This window comes from Labeo rohita, chromosome 16, assembly GCF_022985175.1.
Source record: "Labeo rohita strain BAU-BD-2019 chromosome 16, IGBB_LRoh.1.0, whole genome shotgun sequence".
Taxonomy (NCBI): domain Eukaryota; kingdom Metazoa; phylum Chordata; class Actinopteri; order Cypriniformes; family Cyprinidae; genus Labeo; species Labeo rohita.
Genome location: NC_066884.1, coordinates 38623512 through 38640806, shown reverse-complemented (window position 1 = coordinate 38640806; position 17295 = coordinate 38623512). Strand labels below are relative to the sequence as shown.

Below are 17295 nucleotides of genomic sequence, written 5' to 3'. Positions count from 1 at the left end.
ACAGTGACTAGATGCATTGTGTTGATGAACTACATCAACCACAATACTAAAGCATTGCATTTTGATCATTTCACTAATAGGTTAAGCACATCATGGTTTAACATTGATGACTGCGTTTATCCTGCAGGTAAACATTCACAGAATGACATTCTCTTTAAGCCAAGCTGTATTACATTTATACATTTATAACCTCATAAACAGATTACTGTCTGTTTTGAAATGATGTATTGCTGATATAGAACTGAGTGTGAGAGTAAAAGTGCTTTTATAATGGAGTGCAGTGGCTCTTGTAACACATCTGAGTGATTCTCTGTCTCTCTCTCTCTCTCTCACACACACACACACACACACACACACACACACACTTAATGAAGTCTGCTTTTATCAGCTGTTATTGCTGCAAGTGTGATTATAGGACTGTCATTGTGCGGCGCATGCTCTCCAGCAGCTTCCAGAAGGTGACCTTTCGCTGATTGTAACCATAGAAACGGAATGAGAGAGGCACAGCTTGTCCACACACAGATAGAGCAGGAGAGAGAGAGAGAGAGAAAAAAAAAAAACACACACCAGCGAATATAAATTGAGGAAATGATTTCAGACCTGTATTATACGCATGTACGGTTAAATAGCTTCTTATTTACAGATGCATGAAAGATACACAGTGACTAATCTTCAGCTGCATGCTGGGAAGGGTGTGCATACACTGTAATCAGACCCTTTGCCAGGTGCTCATTCACAGTTAAACACTGCAATATAATGAGATGGAAATCACCAGGCGAGACAAATTGTGTACTGGTTCACCTTTTTATTATAAGCAGAAATCAGCATGTTCTTAATAAATAAAAAGTCTGCTTTAATGCAGCTCAAAATATATAAAAGTCAGAAGAGCTGTAAAATGCTGGAGTCTTATTCCAGGAATCCATTGTGTCGTTTACGACGCAGCAGCTTCACTGGAGCAACAGATCGTTAAGTGGTTGCTATAGAGGCTCCCATGATAAAAACATTACGGGCAGTTTCCAGGTCTCTCCGTAGCGAGTCAATGGCTCGTGCACGAGGACCCGGCGGGGGACCGGCAAACGTGCTACGACGGTACGCGTGCCATGAAATTGGAAACATTTGGTGCATAACCCCATTTCACGCTGCGAAATTAACTGGATGCCAAAACATATTCATGTGAAATGTCACTCTATATGTTTGATGGCAATTTTCTTGTTTGTAAATCACTTTTAACAAATGCATCTGCTAAATTAATAAATGCAAATGTCAAATTCAGCGCAGCTTACATAACAGATGAATTGTCATATGAGAGTGTGTGTTGTGCTGTTCCCAGATCAGCTGGCATCAGCAGCTCACCGTCTCTCTGACCGAGCACAAATGCAGCTCTGCTGTTTAGTAGGAGACAATGCAGCAGCTGCTCAATAATATGTTCCACATATGATACATTTATATTTATGCATGTAGCTGAAGCTTACGAAAGCGGAAGCTATTCATCAACAGTATTTGCAGTATACAGTTCCATGTTTATTAGATTGCAGGACAAGCTGGTAAACAAAAAATGCAGAGAAAGAATTGCATTGGTTTAGGGTTGTTGAGTGGTTAAGTGCTGACAGAAAAGGCGTCCTCAAAGTTGTGATGGTTTCAGCAGTTCAGGTGCAGGATTGCCGCTCATTCCACCAGACAGGAGCAGAGAGGCTTAAGGGTCTGGAAAACAACTTCTAGCCTTGTTGTGAAGGAGCAGGACGCCACTCGTTAAATGGCATAAGGGCTGTTTTGGAATTACGAAACAAGAAACTGTTTAGCCAACATTTGAGAGATGAGAGATGAAAAGCTGGATAGCAGTGACTGCTCTATAAAAGGAGCCATTATGCGTTACGTTATCTAAGAGAACAGTGCTGAAGACAAGAGAAATTGCACAGACAAACTTCTTGACACGATGATTACAGCCCAGCTCAATCTGAGACTGAGAGTGTTGTGAAACCTGGCATTTGACTGAAACGAAGACTATTGATTAGTCATTATTACCACGGCTTTTGGCCTAAAGCTCACCATAAACAACCAGCGCTGGGGATCTAAATAATTCACTACAGCGTTACAGTTGGAACAGAAACCAGTCTCTGCCGTTAAGTAGCCTAAAAGAAAATGAATCTGCCAGCTCTCATTTACATTGTTAATTACATAATATTGATTAACAGCTGCTGCCATTGTCAGTGTAGACTGCACAGTTCTGATCTAAAATGCCTACACTAGAGTCATTTATCTAGTCTAACTCTGTTTTTCACAGGAGGCTGTGATTAATGTCGATTAACGTGTATGAAACTTTCAAAAGGAATGACACACACACAAGGAGGTTTTTAGGAATATTTGGACACTGATGAGTCACACAAAAGCTTGGTCAAGCATGCACTTTTGTATGATATTGTTTTCAATGAATCTGGAAGGATTTAACAATGTTGACTTTTTGCAATATGATTTTTTTTAATCACCAGTTGCTTCAGCATTGGTTGACATTTTCAAATGCCATTTTCTTAACGTGACATTTTGCTCATACACCAAATGCATTATCTCATATATCATTTCATAGAGAGCCCTAATGTTAGAGTTCACTTCTTAAATGATATTGTTGGAAATGTTAGCCAGAATGAGCACGTGCATACAAAAGTTTTATTACATAAACAACCTCTACTAGCAGAAACAGCTCAGTGGTTGATTGCATTATATAACTATATATAATCACAAAACAAAAATAATCTTAGTTCTTTTGGATGTGTAATAGGTGGTATAGTAATTCTTCCTTCCCTATGAAAAACAACATTGGCGGTATGATTCGGACGAGCCCAGGTGAGGAACATAAGAGAAAGGACGGCGCATTTGATAAGGTATTTGAACCTGATTAAAATGCATCACTCTCTTCTCCAGGTGACTCAGAGAAGCATCTGATCAGCACAGACTCCCACCTCGCTCTGGTCTGTGGCGCATGCGCAGTGCGTCGCTGTGAGTCGAGCGCATCGTCGGCTGTGCGGAGTGAAGAAGAGCAGCTCCAGCCCGGTTATGACAGGTATTCACTTTTATTCATTTATACACCAAACACTGATCTGTCGAAGCCTCTCGATGTCTTGAGAATTGATCGTTGTTGTCTAAGCGCTGCTGTTCTGTGTGTTTGATGGGTAAGACTGTGCCTGCTGGATCAATCTGCTGATATATTGATCATCGAACGTGTAAAATGCTGCTGTTGTTGAATAAGAACGACACTGCATTGTTTAAACATTCGTTGACGCAGTGGACATAGCCGCAGCTAAAAACAGACTTCTGTCATGTAATCGCACATCTCTAATGAGAGCAGAGAGGAGAGGACTGTCGGGTACAGAGTGTCTCTGATGTACAGGAACAGCAGATGACATGAAGATCTCAGGGTGGCGTCATCTGTGACGTGCTCCATACAATCTCAGTTTCATACAGACACAAGGGCAGAGGCTCTCAAACCAAACACCCAGACATTCACAAATGCATGCCAGTTATTATCATTATTACTAACTGTGTGTGTGTGTGTGTGTGTGGTTACAATTGTCTTATACCTAAGCAAAAGTAAGATTCATTTTCTACATAGAGGAATTTATTTTTTATGATAACTTACAAACTGTTATAGACAGATGTACTGTGAGCTACATTATTTCAACGTGTTTTCTAAATAACTGTGTTTAACTGCAAAATTCCTAGTGGGAAACTGCATTACACGTGATTCTGTGATACTCACCAATCAGAGAATCACTACAAAATCAGGAAATCGTGTCAAAAGACTCTTTAGCTTACCCACTCCTGTGTAGCGCTGCAGATGACGTAAGGTGCGTCTGAAATCACATACTGAGCAGGAACTACTATTTGAACTTCAACTTACTTTGCAACTGTTCAAAAAAGTATGTTGTATGTAGTATGAATATGAATAGTATGAATGAAATGCAGATGTACTACATCCACCATGTTGTTATGGTCATGTGATCTACAGTGTCAGTTTTGTCGCTTCATAAATCCTGTCCCGTGGCTTCATGGGATAGTAAAGTGTCCATTGAAAGTAGTCAGTCATCCGGGAGCTTTTTGCTTACTGTATTCTGTATATAATAAATTCAGATATATTACTCACCTCACATACTGTTTTTGCATACCATATAGACAGGAAGTATTTGATTTGCAAAGTATATTTTGTATATAGACAATCTTTTTTTTTTTTTTAACAATAGTTTTATATTTCTCCATTGTTCTGTGTTTAATGGATTGTAGTTTTTTTTTTTTTTCCCTCACTAGTTGTGAAGTTCACCGTCTTGTATCTGTGTTTTTGTCTGATTTTCTTATAATTTTTTGCTTCGAATTAGAGTTTGTAATGTTGTGATTCTCCTTGCAGCTGGTTGATTTGGTTCATGGCTTATAACTCTTGAACAATGACTTTTTTAAATATTCCTATGTGAAAAATACTTACAGAATGAAGTCTAATGCAATCTATAGAGACCAACATGTTAAGTGTTGTCGATGAAATTCTTCTGACGTGAATAGCTTCGTTTTCTGTATCTCCACATGCCATCACTTTAATTACAACACGAGTTCAAACATCCAAACAAACACAGTGCTGTAGTGTACAGGAAGGGCAAGAGAGAGACTCATTGATATGCTGAAGGACAGCTGAGTCATTTCCTCATGAGCTTCAGCAGGTACACGCTGATCCGTGATTTCATTACAGACTCATTTCCCCTCCTGCTCTCATCATGCAAACCCTCTTTACAGACGCTCATATCTGAAGCTCAGCAGCAGCAGCAGCTCTTGCTGGAAACCATACGGCGTTAGAACACGTCATCAGATCTGCTGTCATTCAGTGCGGCTGGAGTCTGTGAAATGGGGATTGAGGAAAATGAGGATTCAAGAAATCTCTTTAAAAATCTTCAAGTTCTGCCAAAGCAAAGTGACACAAACCCCAGCTTTAACAAAAGCACAATCATTATTATTCAGTTAACGAGAAGTAGTTTTTTAAAAACTACTTGCTCAAAATCTTGTCATTTAAATACTGTTTGTTTAGATTGTTTGTTGCCTGACCCTTAATTTGAGCTGATTTCTGTCTACTAAATGCATAAAATATATAATGGGCCTAAAATTAACACGCACTAGGTGCCAAATGAAGCAGAATATTACAGCGAATTAATTTGAAATACTTTACAGGTTAATAGTACTATAATAATATTTATTTATTGGTTTGTTTATTTTTTATCATTTGACTAAATAATAATAATAATAATAATAATAATAAATAATAATAATAATTATGAAATAATGCACATACAGTTTCATGGCCAGTAAAAAAAAAAAAAAAACATATTTATGGTCAGTAAATTGAAATGAAATTGAAGCTAAATGGCGATGTTGTGTTTGTGTGCAGATGTGAAGCATGACTTCCTGCTCAGAGATCTGTGGGTCGGATTACGCTGAGCAGAGCCATGGCGCCCTCAGCAGCGGTTACCAGGGTTACGGGGTGCGTTCCTACCTGCATCAGTTCTATGAGGAGTGCACTGCTTCCATCTGGGAGCGCGATGAAGATTTTCAGACACAGAGATCGCCGAGTCGCTGGAGCTCTGTGCTCTGGAAGGTGATCTTCTCTATGTTCATGCTTCTGTTACTTCTGTGCAAAAATGCTCAGCACTGAACCCTCATGAGTGCGTTTTTTAATATGAACATTTGATACCACAATAATAGACTGATGTGGGCAAAACATGCAATCAATTTCAGTTCTTGACTGACTGTATGGGAACACAGCAGACATTAGTAATATGTGCAGCCAATCACAAACCTGTTTCCTCTTCAGAAACACTATACTAACCTGATGGACTCCAATTTTGTGTAAAGCTAGACGATCACAAATGGCTGGGTGATAAATAAAATTTTATTTTTAATTGCTGTTTCGTTTTTTTCAATGATTATGGAAACAAGACAATCTAGATAGTTTGTTTTTTTCAATATCTTTATTGAAATATATAATATATATTTATTTATTATTATTTTCATTTATCAATCTTTTAACATTTAATTTTTATTTGTTTTTCAGTTGACACTACTTTTTAAAGTTCAAGGGGAAAAAAAACATTCAGTAAATGTATGCTGTTTTAAAAGGGTCATGAACTGCCTTTTTTATTGCGTCTATAGTGTCTGTTGACACTAAGTGCAAGTAGCCCGCCTTGTGGCAGAAGCTATTTACACTAACCCTGCCCACCAACATGTGATTGTGGTAGTCAACACTACAAAAGACGACGTTTAACTATCAGCTCCAGTGGTGTAGATGGTAAAACACGTGCCGTAGTCTTTTTGATACGATCAAAGTGAGTTCTAATCTGCCTTTCGCCTACCTTTTTTTTCTCCCTTTTCAAATCTCGTATCACATCAGAAAATAAATAAATAAATAAAGGACATCATAAAAAATTGAAAATAAAGTATCGGGTAGGGTTAGTAGGTGTAGGGAGGATTTTGTCGTCCCAATAAGGTGGCATCCATTTATCAATTTGAATTGCACTCAACACATTTTTATTTCATACTGTACTACAATACACTATAATGTACTACAATACAAATTTATAATGTGCAGATAATTGCCACTATTTGGAATAAGTAGTATAAATAGCAGAAAATCTAGTGTAAATAGCATCTATCGCTAAGAAAATATAAAGTATTTTCACTTAGTGTAAACGCATCTATGACTATTTACACTTAGTGCAAATAGCCGCAGCCTTTTTATTATTTTGTACTGTTCTCTGAGGTCCACTTATAATATTTCCAATTTTTTACATCAAAAAACATCATAATTGAGATGCAATAGGCTATTTTCTGTCCTGTTTTTGAATAGGCATGGCAGATTGTAGACTTCTACATCCTTCATAGATGGACACATACATGCTCAGTACATATCCAACGATCTGTTTAACAGACGAAGCAACGATGACCACATAAAAACAGTTACTCACACTTGTTGTGGTGCAACATTACTGTCAGATCCAATATATTTGGCACAGCATCATCTTTCTGAAAATCCTGCATCAAATTTTGTCTTGTAACCAAAAAATGAAATGATTATAGGACGAGTTCTTACTGACGCGGTCTGGAATTCTTTCCTAATATTGGGATCAGAAGGAAGGCAATGGCACTGCACAGCATCTTGTTGTCTTTGGAGCCATTTTTATCATTTGGTTTGTACATAGACCTGCATTTGCATTTGCATTTCTCATTTTTCACACTATATGCACTATATGTTAGGGCTAAACAGGCAGCGATGTAGAACTGGTAGGTGGGGCTACACAGTCAGCAATGTGGAGTCAGTGGGCGCATTTCCATACAAAAGGCGCATTTATAATCCATTTTTACTTTAATACAAATGTGTTTTAGATTTTTATATAAATATGACAACAATCACATCTCACACAAAGATCACACTGGCATAGTGTTTGGGAATATTCAAGCATAATTTAAACACAATCACATGATAGTAGATTAAAAAATAAAACATTTTAGAAGAGAATGGCAACAGCCAGTCATTTCCCATCATGCTTTTGGTCAGCACAGTCGGTGGCATGCATCTTGCAGTGATCACCGGTAATGGGTTCTGCACAGATTTTGCTCATCTTAAACAAGCCTACTAATGTATAATCGGTGGGCGGGGCTAAACAGACAGTGATGTAGAATTGGTGGGCGGGACTAAGCAACTATGTAGAATTGCTGGGCGAGGCTAAATAGGCAGTAATGTAGAATTAGTGGGTGGGAGTAAACAAGCAGTGATGTAGAAACAGGCAGCGATGTACAATCGGTGGGCGGGGCTAAACAGCCAGCAATGTAGAAGCAGTGGGCGGGGCTAATCAGCCAGTGATGTAGAATTGGTGGGCAGGGCTAAATAGGCAGTGATGTAGACTCAGTGGGCGGGGCCAAACAGGCTTGGATGTGAAGTTGGTGGAAGGGGCTAAAAGGCAGCGATGTGAAGCAGGCGTTGATCTTCTGCGGACACGGTGGTTATCCACACTATTACATCATAGAGTGGCACGTTCCACAACCTGCCGTTTTGGCAGACTGGCTTCAATGTAAGCTGTTTTTGAGAAAGTTTTGAGTTCTGAAACTTACAGGATGTTTTTATAGTACGGCGACGTCTTATATGTCAAAAAATATCAAGGGAATTTTGATTTCTCAGTTCATGACCTTTTTGAAGTCAATGAATAATAATCAGGATCCCAATATTGACCAAACCAATCTTGATTATCTGCAAACTCGGGCAGTAAAATATGCCACTGACAAATCCAACTTTTTAGGATGGTTATTTGAATGTGTATCTGAAGGCAGCTGACTGTCTTCAGAAAAGTTTCAATAACATTTTCTTTTGATTTTTACCTCCACATGATGTTTATAAGGACTAGTGTATCTAGTCCTTCATTCAGCCTGTCTGCTGTTTTTGTTTAGATCAATTATATTTAACATGCATAATCATTTATTAAGCTGAATGTGAAGTTTATCATTTTATAAGACTAACTTCTGTCAAAAGTTTTTTGTTTGAACTGTAAAGTTCCTTAAATCATAGTTTTTAACAGTCATTTTACAGTTTAAAGTTGCAGCCTAATCAACATGTAGTTCTGTTCTGATATTTTCAATATCCTCAGAATTTTCACAAATGATTTCACAAATTTCTTAGAAGAAAATGCCTCTCTGTCAGCTTTTTAACTGGTCTAGAGTTTGCGGCTCTTGTTTTTAACGGAGTAGATCAGATCAGAAACGCTCATTTCCGGGCTGGTGGAGTCTTGTGTGTGTGCAGACATCAGACTGAATCACGATTAAATGCATGAGATGTCACTGCTTCATCCTTCATCTTCTCTCCATCAGGTCTGTCTCGCGCTGGGCGCTCTGATTCTGGTCGCGGGGTTATCCGTGCTGCTGGTGGGCTACGCCACGCCGCCTCGACTCGAAGCGTTCGGAGAAGACGAGCTGCTGTTCGTGGACGGCCGCGCGGTGCGCTTCAACCGGGCCCTGGACGCCTGTAAGCTGGCCGGCGCCGTGCTGTTCTGCGTGGGCGGCAGCGGGATGGCGGTGGGGCTGCTGCTGGCCGCCTGCTCTCAGGGCAGCTCCAAAGAAGAGCTCCGTCTGCAGCAGCGCTTCAAAGAGCGACTCGCCGAGATCCAGGCCTCCGTCCAGCCCGTCACCCGCGCGCCCACTCCGGGAGAGGGCAAAGTGCCCGTCACGCTCTCCAAAGTGCAGAGCGTCCAGCCCGGAGCGGAAACCTGACCTCTCGCCACCCAAACCGCCCGTTAAACGTCCGATGGTTTCGTGCAAAACTAAACAACCGTTCCAGGAACAGTAGAGATAGATAACACTGCACTTTCTCTGGCGCATATCATTCGTCTATATTGAGCAAGAGTACCGAGAGTATTTATGGAGACTAACGTAAGCGTACCCCGTCGATCATCACTGGTGCTCCTGAATAAAGACATACAGCACAAATATACTCGCGTGCTACGGCTAGGAATCAGAACACCTTTAGGCAGCTGTTCCAAAGAGCAACATATTCTTTAGAGGCGTCAAGGCATGTGTATATTAATACCGAATAAGCGAGAATAGTTTCTCTATTACAATGAACCCGAACACAGCCTCTCGCCGTAATCGCAATTTCCATCGTGATATATGAGAAAAGTCACTCGGTAAAACTCATAAACAAGCAGAACGGAGGGCTGCGCGTTAGCGGCTAATTCATCACGGCTGTCTTACTAACATTGTCAACAGAAACTACAATGATTTGTCATTGCTCATTCAGAAAGCAGCACGTTGGTTCAGTGCCGTCACCTAAGGTGCAATTTTTCTCCGAATCTCTCCTAGCGAACGCTTCACGCTCTATTGCTACAGTCAATCAATAGTTAGTTGACAATGCGATGCGTTCCAAGCCACAATTTCACACATCTCAATACCGCGCATCCGTTATACTCAAATACATCACCGCCTGCGATATCAAGGAGTGAAAATAGATTACGGTTAAGTTCGCCTGTGGGATTATGTAATATCCTCTCATTGTGTTGCACATCATTCTTGCACCAGCCTCGGTTTCCTCAAGAGGACATTAAGCGCAGTCACTGTCTGTAGGTAATTACACTCATCGCAGCGGAGCCCGTTAGGACCATCCGTACGCTGATGTTCTGCTGGAGATAACGCCACTTTTTCTCTCTGTCTGCCTTTCTTGTTTTGTGTTTCTCTTTGACTTCATAATTAGAGTCACGGATTGCTTTTGTTTCTAAAGTATTTGTGCCACTCAGTTATTTGCTTCTTATTATTGTTAATTTTTTTTTTTTTGCATTGATTGGTGCAAATGTTGCATGATCACAATTCAGCGAAACATTGTAAACTACTTTCAAGAAGGTTGATAACCGTCTCTGTTGCTTCTGAGCGTAATCTTTTGTGTCATTTATTGATTATGAATTATCATTAAACATATGTATTCAGATGTCTGAAAATGACAAGGCTTGCTAATGATCTTCTCGCACCAATCGCAGGATATTTAATAACCGAATCTCTCCGACAGGCTTAAATGAAGTCTAAAAATATTAAATTTATAATATACTGTATAGCAGCTGCTTCAAGAAACAATTCTTCTTGTTTAAACAGACATATGTGGATGTGTTTTCAGAGGTGTGTCGATCAGAATGCTGGTAATCGTCTCAAAAGCTTCTGGTTTGCTTTGTCCGTCCACTGTTGGGAAGGAGACAGAAGGAATCGGAGCTGTTCTTGTTCTTGGAACATGTCTATTTTTCAGCAAACAGAATAAAAATAACTGTTTGTTACCGTCATTGTCTGTCAGTGGCTGTTTCTTCCACTTGTTTGCTCTAAATTTGCTTATTGAAATTTAAAAGCTGTCATTTAATCACAGCACATTCACATATGTTTTATTCTTCACATGGTGTATTCAGTAGTGACGAAACGGTCAACACTTAACACTCTGGTCCAATTCTGGTGTCACGGGTCACAGTTTCCAAGTCCTGCTGTGCTATTAGAAACCAAAAGCAAATAAAAAATGTAATATACACTCATGGTGTGCTGTAACACAACCAAAAAATTACAATCCTAAACTTTATCTCTATCCACCTTATTCTACAACATGGAAATAATCCTATGGGCGAGACTTCCGGTCCATTATCTGCTATAGGGAAATAACGAGAAGAATAACAACGTGCCGTAAACGGCAAAACCAGACATTGATCTGTACAGTCCCTCCAGGATTTCGCGGGATTTTTTGTGATTGTTGCGGCCTAAAATGCCAGATTTTGCGGCAGATTTTTAAAAAAAGTTGCGGGAAAAGTTGCGATTTTTTAGACAGATTTTTCTCAACAGCATTGCATTACCTTATGATTTCACAAACATGTTATGAATTTTTTAAGTGTTCTTTGCAAGCTTACTCCCCCAAAGCACAGGAATTCAAAAATTCTGGCAAAACATGTTTTATTTGCTCATCAGAATAAAGTGCAAAGGCTATTTTTCAACCCTGACAACTCATGGGCAAAAAATATAAGCCCATTTCTTTTCAATTCAACTTGACATTGCCCAGTGTAAACAAGTATGAACCAACTGGATGTTCCTCCAACATAAAATATGAAATGCAGTGAATCAGTTGCATTAGAATAAAGTGCAAAGGCTATTTTCAGCCCTGACAATTAATGCGCATAACAGAAGTTTCAAAAAGAATAATCTTGTAATAAAATAAATTGTTTCATTAAATAAAAAAGCCCATTTCTTTTAAATTCAACTTGACATTGTCCAGTGTGAACAAATATGAACCAACTGGATGTTCTTCCAACATAGCATATGAAATGCAGACTAAAACACGTCAACAATCAAATCATTCATTAGAATGGTAAGACAAGTTCATTCTTCAACGCTAACTTCCTAAGTATCCAAGCTGTCCTCCACTTCATCCTCAGAGTCGGGCCCACAATCGATCTTGAGCTCATCCCTCTCAAACACTCCACTAGTGAGTCGCTGATTGTGGTACAAGAAGACCAAGGCTTTGAGGTTGCTGTTAGTGATTGATCTTCTTCTGCTTGATAGCACAAGCTTGTAAAGGCTGTTGCTTCTTTCAGCATCTGCTGAGTTCACGATGACATCCTTGTATCGTTTGGCTAAGGCACTGAGGACAGGAAGTCTCTCGAGAAGCCCATCCCAAAACACATCTAGATCTACCACTCCACATGCTGACGCTTTGAGTGCTGCTGGACCCAGGCGTTGGAAGTAGGCATCAAACTCATCATTGGGGACAGCACTGAAGCCTGGGATGTGTGTGTAGCCAGAAACACTGTCCTCCATGAATGAAATGTAACGAGGGTCAAACACTCTGACTTCTCGAAGGAAGTTGATGGCAGGTTGTCCCTCTGACATGTACTTCGTGAGTTTTTCCTCTGCATTGCTGTACGCTAGATGCACTAAGTTGAGGATGTGTGTTTTGGTGGCATGATGGACATCAAGCCCTTCAAAGTGCTCAGCACAGGATTCATACTGTAACTCCTTGTTTGCAGTAAAGTTCATCTGTAGATCCTCGAAGTAGTCAAAAACCTTGGTGGTTATAGGTTTCCTGCTCTGAAAGATGTCAAGTAGCTGTAGAATACGTTCACACTTATCTGCCATGATGCTGAGCTGAACCTGGAGACACTGAGCCATGTCTTCATTCTGTAGCATCTCATGGAGTCTCTCCACAGACTGCGGTGCACTGCTGCCACTCACCTGTGAATAGAATTAAAACAGAATTTAGTCCTGCTTCAACGCAATTTACATAAGCAAATCCAAAAGCAAAAACTTGAACATGTTTATTAGGGCACATGCTAGTGTAAACTGGGATGAATTGGAAACTTGTTATCATTGTGAGAATTTGTACTGAAAGGAGGAAGAGTCTTACCTTTATTTCCATCTCTATGAACTCCTTGTAGAGTTTAAAGTGCTCTGAGTGGTATTGCACCGCACTGAACCAGGAGTTCCACCGTGTAGCACAGGGATTTGGAGCCATGGTTGCCTTTTGTCTGGTAGAATGTTTTCCTGACATGAACTGGAGGTATCTTCTTTTCCGAGAGCCAGCATGGTAAAACATCTGCGAAAAGCTGAGCATGAATGCATTTAGCTGGTCAAAAGGTCTGCGGAAGGCATCACCGATAAGGTTCATTATGTGGGCCATGCACGTAACGTGCAGTGAGTTTGGGAATAAAGACTGCAAAGCAGCTGTATATGCTTTCTTCATGTAGGCTGCATTGTCGGTGTCAAAAACAATGACATCCTCATTTGCTATGTCATATTCCTGCAGACACTTGACCACAGACACTGAGACAGTTGAGTGGTTGCACTGCTCTAGGAAGACGGTGTCTGCCAAGTAGGCCAGTATTCTCCCAGATTCATCCTTTTCCAAGGGTGCAATGAGAATGTTTAGAACACATCTCCCCTCTACATCTGGAGTCTCATCAAATATGACTGCAACAGGCTTTTTGGCTAAACGTTTTCTGAGTGCCTCCTTTTCTTTCAGGTAAACATTGCCTAGGTATTTTTCTTGCAGCTGGTGAAATCCAGGAATGGCTCCTCCATTCGTTACATTTTCAAAAAGAAACTTCCTCATTGCTGGGTGGTCACTTTTGGAGAGTGGAATATTCAAGGCAGTACATGTGGCAACCCAGTCTTCACATATCTTAGGAGACAAAGAGTAAACAGAACATGCATATTTGTTAATGACATTAAACAATTACTGTCTCCAGTACAGCCCAATGCACAATGTTAACCATTTTGTTTCTAAAAGACTGACCAGTACAAAACTTTAAAAATGACCCTGCTTAGAACACTGTTTAAAGCAGGGGTCACCAGTGTGGTGCCCATGGGCACCAGGTAAGCCCAAAGGACTGAATGAGGTTGCCAACAGACCAATTGTAAAAATAGCACAACTCACCAGTGAGATGTGTACAAAAAAAAATAGTGATAGTGTCTTCAGTCACTATCACTATTATCTTCTCTTTATTCTTGCATTACTTGTCCACACATATGGTCACTTGCTTGGTAACATTATTATTAGTTCATGCTTCACCCTTACAACTCTTATATATTTATGTTCTGTAACTAATTTAGCTTTTACTGTCATGTTTTATTCTTTATTCAGGAGCAGCAGCAGGAATACTGATATCAATCAGTTTGTCAATTTTCCTTTTCCCAAGTTTTATTTTTATCATTTTATTATGCAAACTGAAAACTAATTTATTTACTTTATGGCCTTGTCCTGTTGTCTAAGTCATTAAAAAACGTTTGTTCTTCGAAAGGTTTCACTTTTCTGACAGCTCGGGGTTTGTTTGGAACCAGTGCCATATATTGAGAGTTACGACACTCTTTGAACTCGCCGGTGTTACGGTTTAACTGGTGACCGTGTTATCTGGTGACCAACTTCCTGGTTCAGGTCCTCCGCACCAGATGTGATGGAACGACAGTGGCAGATTCGCCGATTCTGAAAGCACAAACTGACCTGATATTAAGCTGTCTAATAAACGAACACTTGCTCATTACATGATTTTGGTATTCTTGTAAAGATTACAAATTATTGGTATAATGACCCGTAGCGGCCGAAATAATAATAAAAAAAAAGCTTGTTTGGCACGGGTTTCGAACAAGCACAAAATGCAGACGTATTGGGAGACGACATTAACGAACACATTGAGCTATCGAACTGCGCTGATTCAGCGCCGGATTTCGAGATTCAAGTAGGATTTTACTCTCGGCATGATTATGCAACTGGCTGAATCAAAAAAAAAAAAAAAAAAAAAAAAAAATGTGCTCGTGTTAACTTGTGACCTGTGTTTACTTGTTATGAAAACTAATATTAAAGCAAAAGTATATTATAATTTATGATGTTAAAGTACCTTCAACAGAGTCTTAGACAACTGTAAATTTGTGGCTACTGTGGTTTAATTACAAACGCTATCGTTAAACTTTATTTACTATAGTAAAAACATGGTACATTTTCTTCAGAGACAAGCTGATGTCTCCTTTAATTAATATAAAAACTTGAGGTTATTTCCACGTTGTTTTGCCGCTTTTCTCGTAGAAATACTTAGGAGACTTGTGATTTGATTTCTTGATTGTAGTGAATGACATTCTAGTCAAAATTCTAGTTGAAGCGCCGCTTAGAAATGTTACTTTATAAACGTGTTAACTTGTTATTTGCGTTCAGTAGGTGGTATTTTATTCGATTGTAACAGTATATAAATATAATAGCCTTTTCTGTAGTCGAAAAGCTGCAAATTAGTGCTGCACTTTGTAACGTGTTACACTGTGGCTTTTTTTATTGATTTTTTTTTAAATTTTCGTATGATTAAACAGTACGATCATCATCATCATACTTGAATATATTCACCAACAGAAAACGCTTATGTCATACTTTAAGAATGATTCTGCTAGTGAACACAAGCCACAATGTAACACGTTAAGTGCAGCATTAATTTGCAGCTTTTCAACTACAGAAAAGGCTAATATATTTATATACTGTTACAATCGAATAAAATACCACCTACTGAACGCAAATAACAAGTTAACACGTTTATAAAGTAACATTTCTAAGCGGCGCTTCAACTAGAATTTTGACTAGAATGTCATTCACTACAATCAAGAAATCAAATCACAAGTCTCCTAAGTATTTCTACGAGAAAAGCGGCAAAACAACGTGGAAATAACCTCAAGTTTTTATATTAATTAAAGGAGACATCAGCTAGTCTCTAAAGAAAATGTACCATGTTTTTACTATAGTAAATAAAGTTTAACAATAGCGTTTGTAATTAAACCACAGTAGCCACAAAGTTAAAACTGAGACTCTGTTGAAGGTACTTTAACATCATAAATTATAATATACTTTTGCTTTAATATTAGTTTTCATAACAAGTAAACACAGGTCACAAGTTAACACGAGCACATTTTTTTTTTTTTTTTTTTTGATTCAGCCAGTTGCATAATCATGCCGAGAGTAAAATCCTACTTGAATCTCGAAATCCGGAGCTGAATCAGCACAGTTCCATAGCTCAATGTGTTCGTTAATGTCGTCTCCCAAAACGTCTGTATTTTGTGCTTGTTCGAAACCCGTGCCAAACAAGCTTTTTTTTTGTTCGGCCGCTACGGGCCATCATACCAATAATTTGTAATCTTTACAAGAATACCAAAATCATGTAATGAGCAAGTGTTCGTTTATTAGACAGCTTAATATCAGGTCAGTTTGTGCTTTCAGAATCGGCGAATCTGCCACTGTCGTTCCATCACATCTGGTGCGGAGGACCTGAACCAGGACGTTGGTCACCAGATAACACGGTCACCAGTTAAACCGTAACACCGGCACGCAGTCACGTGGTTCATGTAGCTCTAAAAAGTTCCAAACAGCTCGGCGCTGTCAGTCGGTTTGAACGGGTCCTGCGGGAGGCAGCTTAGAAACGTAATTTTTAATTAGAGCACTCTGTTTGGAACTATTGAGGGCTCCATGAGTCACGTGACCGCTCATACAGCAAAGTCAATGGTTGTCACAACTCTGAGTATATCGAATGCTCTGGGTTTAACGAGGATCAGTTATGCCCCCCCTCTCCCCCTCGCGGCTTTCTGCACGCTCTGATCACATGCAGATCTGACAGCAGACAACCGCTGCTTCCTCAGGAGGCTGCAGCGCAGGTTCAATTAAGAAAAAATCATGTTGTCCCCGTAAAATATTTAGACTTTTAGCATTTTGTTGCCGCGGAGCCACGGCTAAGTCTATGTAGGGGAAACACTGGAATAAATGATTGATGAAACTACCCTGTGAAAGCATGAAAAATAGTTTTGTTAACTGCCCCTCTCAAACTCGCTAGCACTATCACCTTTGCCCACGCAAGGCCTGCCTGACAACTGACAAAAGCAAACCACCACAGACCTAGTTTTACAAACGTTATTAAGTTTTGTTGTTTACCTTGTTTTTTTTGTTACCTTGTTACCTTTGTTACTTTGTTACCTTGTTTGTTTTTTTGTTGTTTCGCTGCTTGCAATGGATTTGCGAGCAACAGCTTCGGTGATAGTCACTTGCCGTGTCGGCTCTTGCACGGACATCCTTCTGGCATGTTTTGCTGTAGAGAAGTGTCGGTCAAGCGAGGATTTTCTTTTGTGTTCCACGATAATGTTGCACACAGTGCAAAATAGTTTCCCTCCACTTTCATGGAGAACATTAGGGAATTGCTTTGCACTGTCTTTCGCAGTGATATTTGTAGGTAAGTGTGATGTATTTGCGCTCAT

The 17295-nt window shown here is 39.6% G+C and overlaps 2 protein-coding genes across 2 annotated transcripts; one reads left to right on the top strand and one right to left on the bottom strand.

Moving 5' to 3' along the window:
* Positions 1 to 2906: 2906 nt before the first annotated feature.
* Positions 2907 to 10832, top strand: nrsn1 (neurensin 1). Its single transcript, XM_051131784.1, has 3 exons — positions 2907 to 3055; positions 5417 to 5623; positions 8884 to 10832. The coding sequence occupies exons 2-3, from the start codon at positions 5426 to 5428 to the stop codon at positions 9280 to 9282; spliced, it is 597 nt and encodes a 198-aa protein (XP_050987741.1). The 5' UTR covers positions 2907 to 3055; positions 5417 to 5425; the 3' UTR covers positions 9283 to 10832.
* A 420-nt stretch (positions 10833 to 11252) lies between these two features.
* LOC127178723 (uncharacterized) lies at positions 11253 to 14580 on the bottom strand. The gene is made up of 2 exons (XM_051131783.1): positions 12929 to 14580; positions 11253 to 12756 (listed from the first exon to the last, which is right to left on the bottom strand). The coding sequence occupies exons 1-2, from the start codon at positions 13631 to 13633 to the stop codon at positions 11926 to 11928; spliced, it is 1536 nt and encodes a 511-aa protein (XP_050987740.1). The 5' UTR covers positions 13634 to 14580; the 3' UTR covers positions 11253 to 11925.
* Positions 14581 to 17295: the final 2715 nt, after the last annotated feature.

What these genes read in the sequence shown, in the direction of transcription:
- nrsn1 (XM_051131784.1), top strand. Translation starts at nt 5,426, where the DNA reads ATGACTTCCTGCTCAGAGATCTGTGGGTCGGATTACGCTGAGCAGAGC. An exon ending in GGAGCTCTGTGCTCTGGAAG is followed by an intron (nt 5,624 to 8,883) that starts GTGATCTTCTCT and finishes TCTCTCCATCAG; the next exon opens with GTCTGTCTCGCGCTGGGCGC.
- LOC127178723 (XM_051131783.1), bottom strand. Translation starts at nt 13,633, where the DNA reads ATGAGGAAGTTTCTTTTTGAAAATGTAACGAATGGAGGAGCCATTCCT. An exon ending in TCATAGAGATGGAAATAAAG is followed by an intron (nt 12,757 to 12,928) that starts GTAAGACTCTTC and finishes TTCTATTCACAG; the next exon opens with GTGAGTGGCAGCAGTGCACC.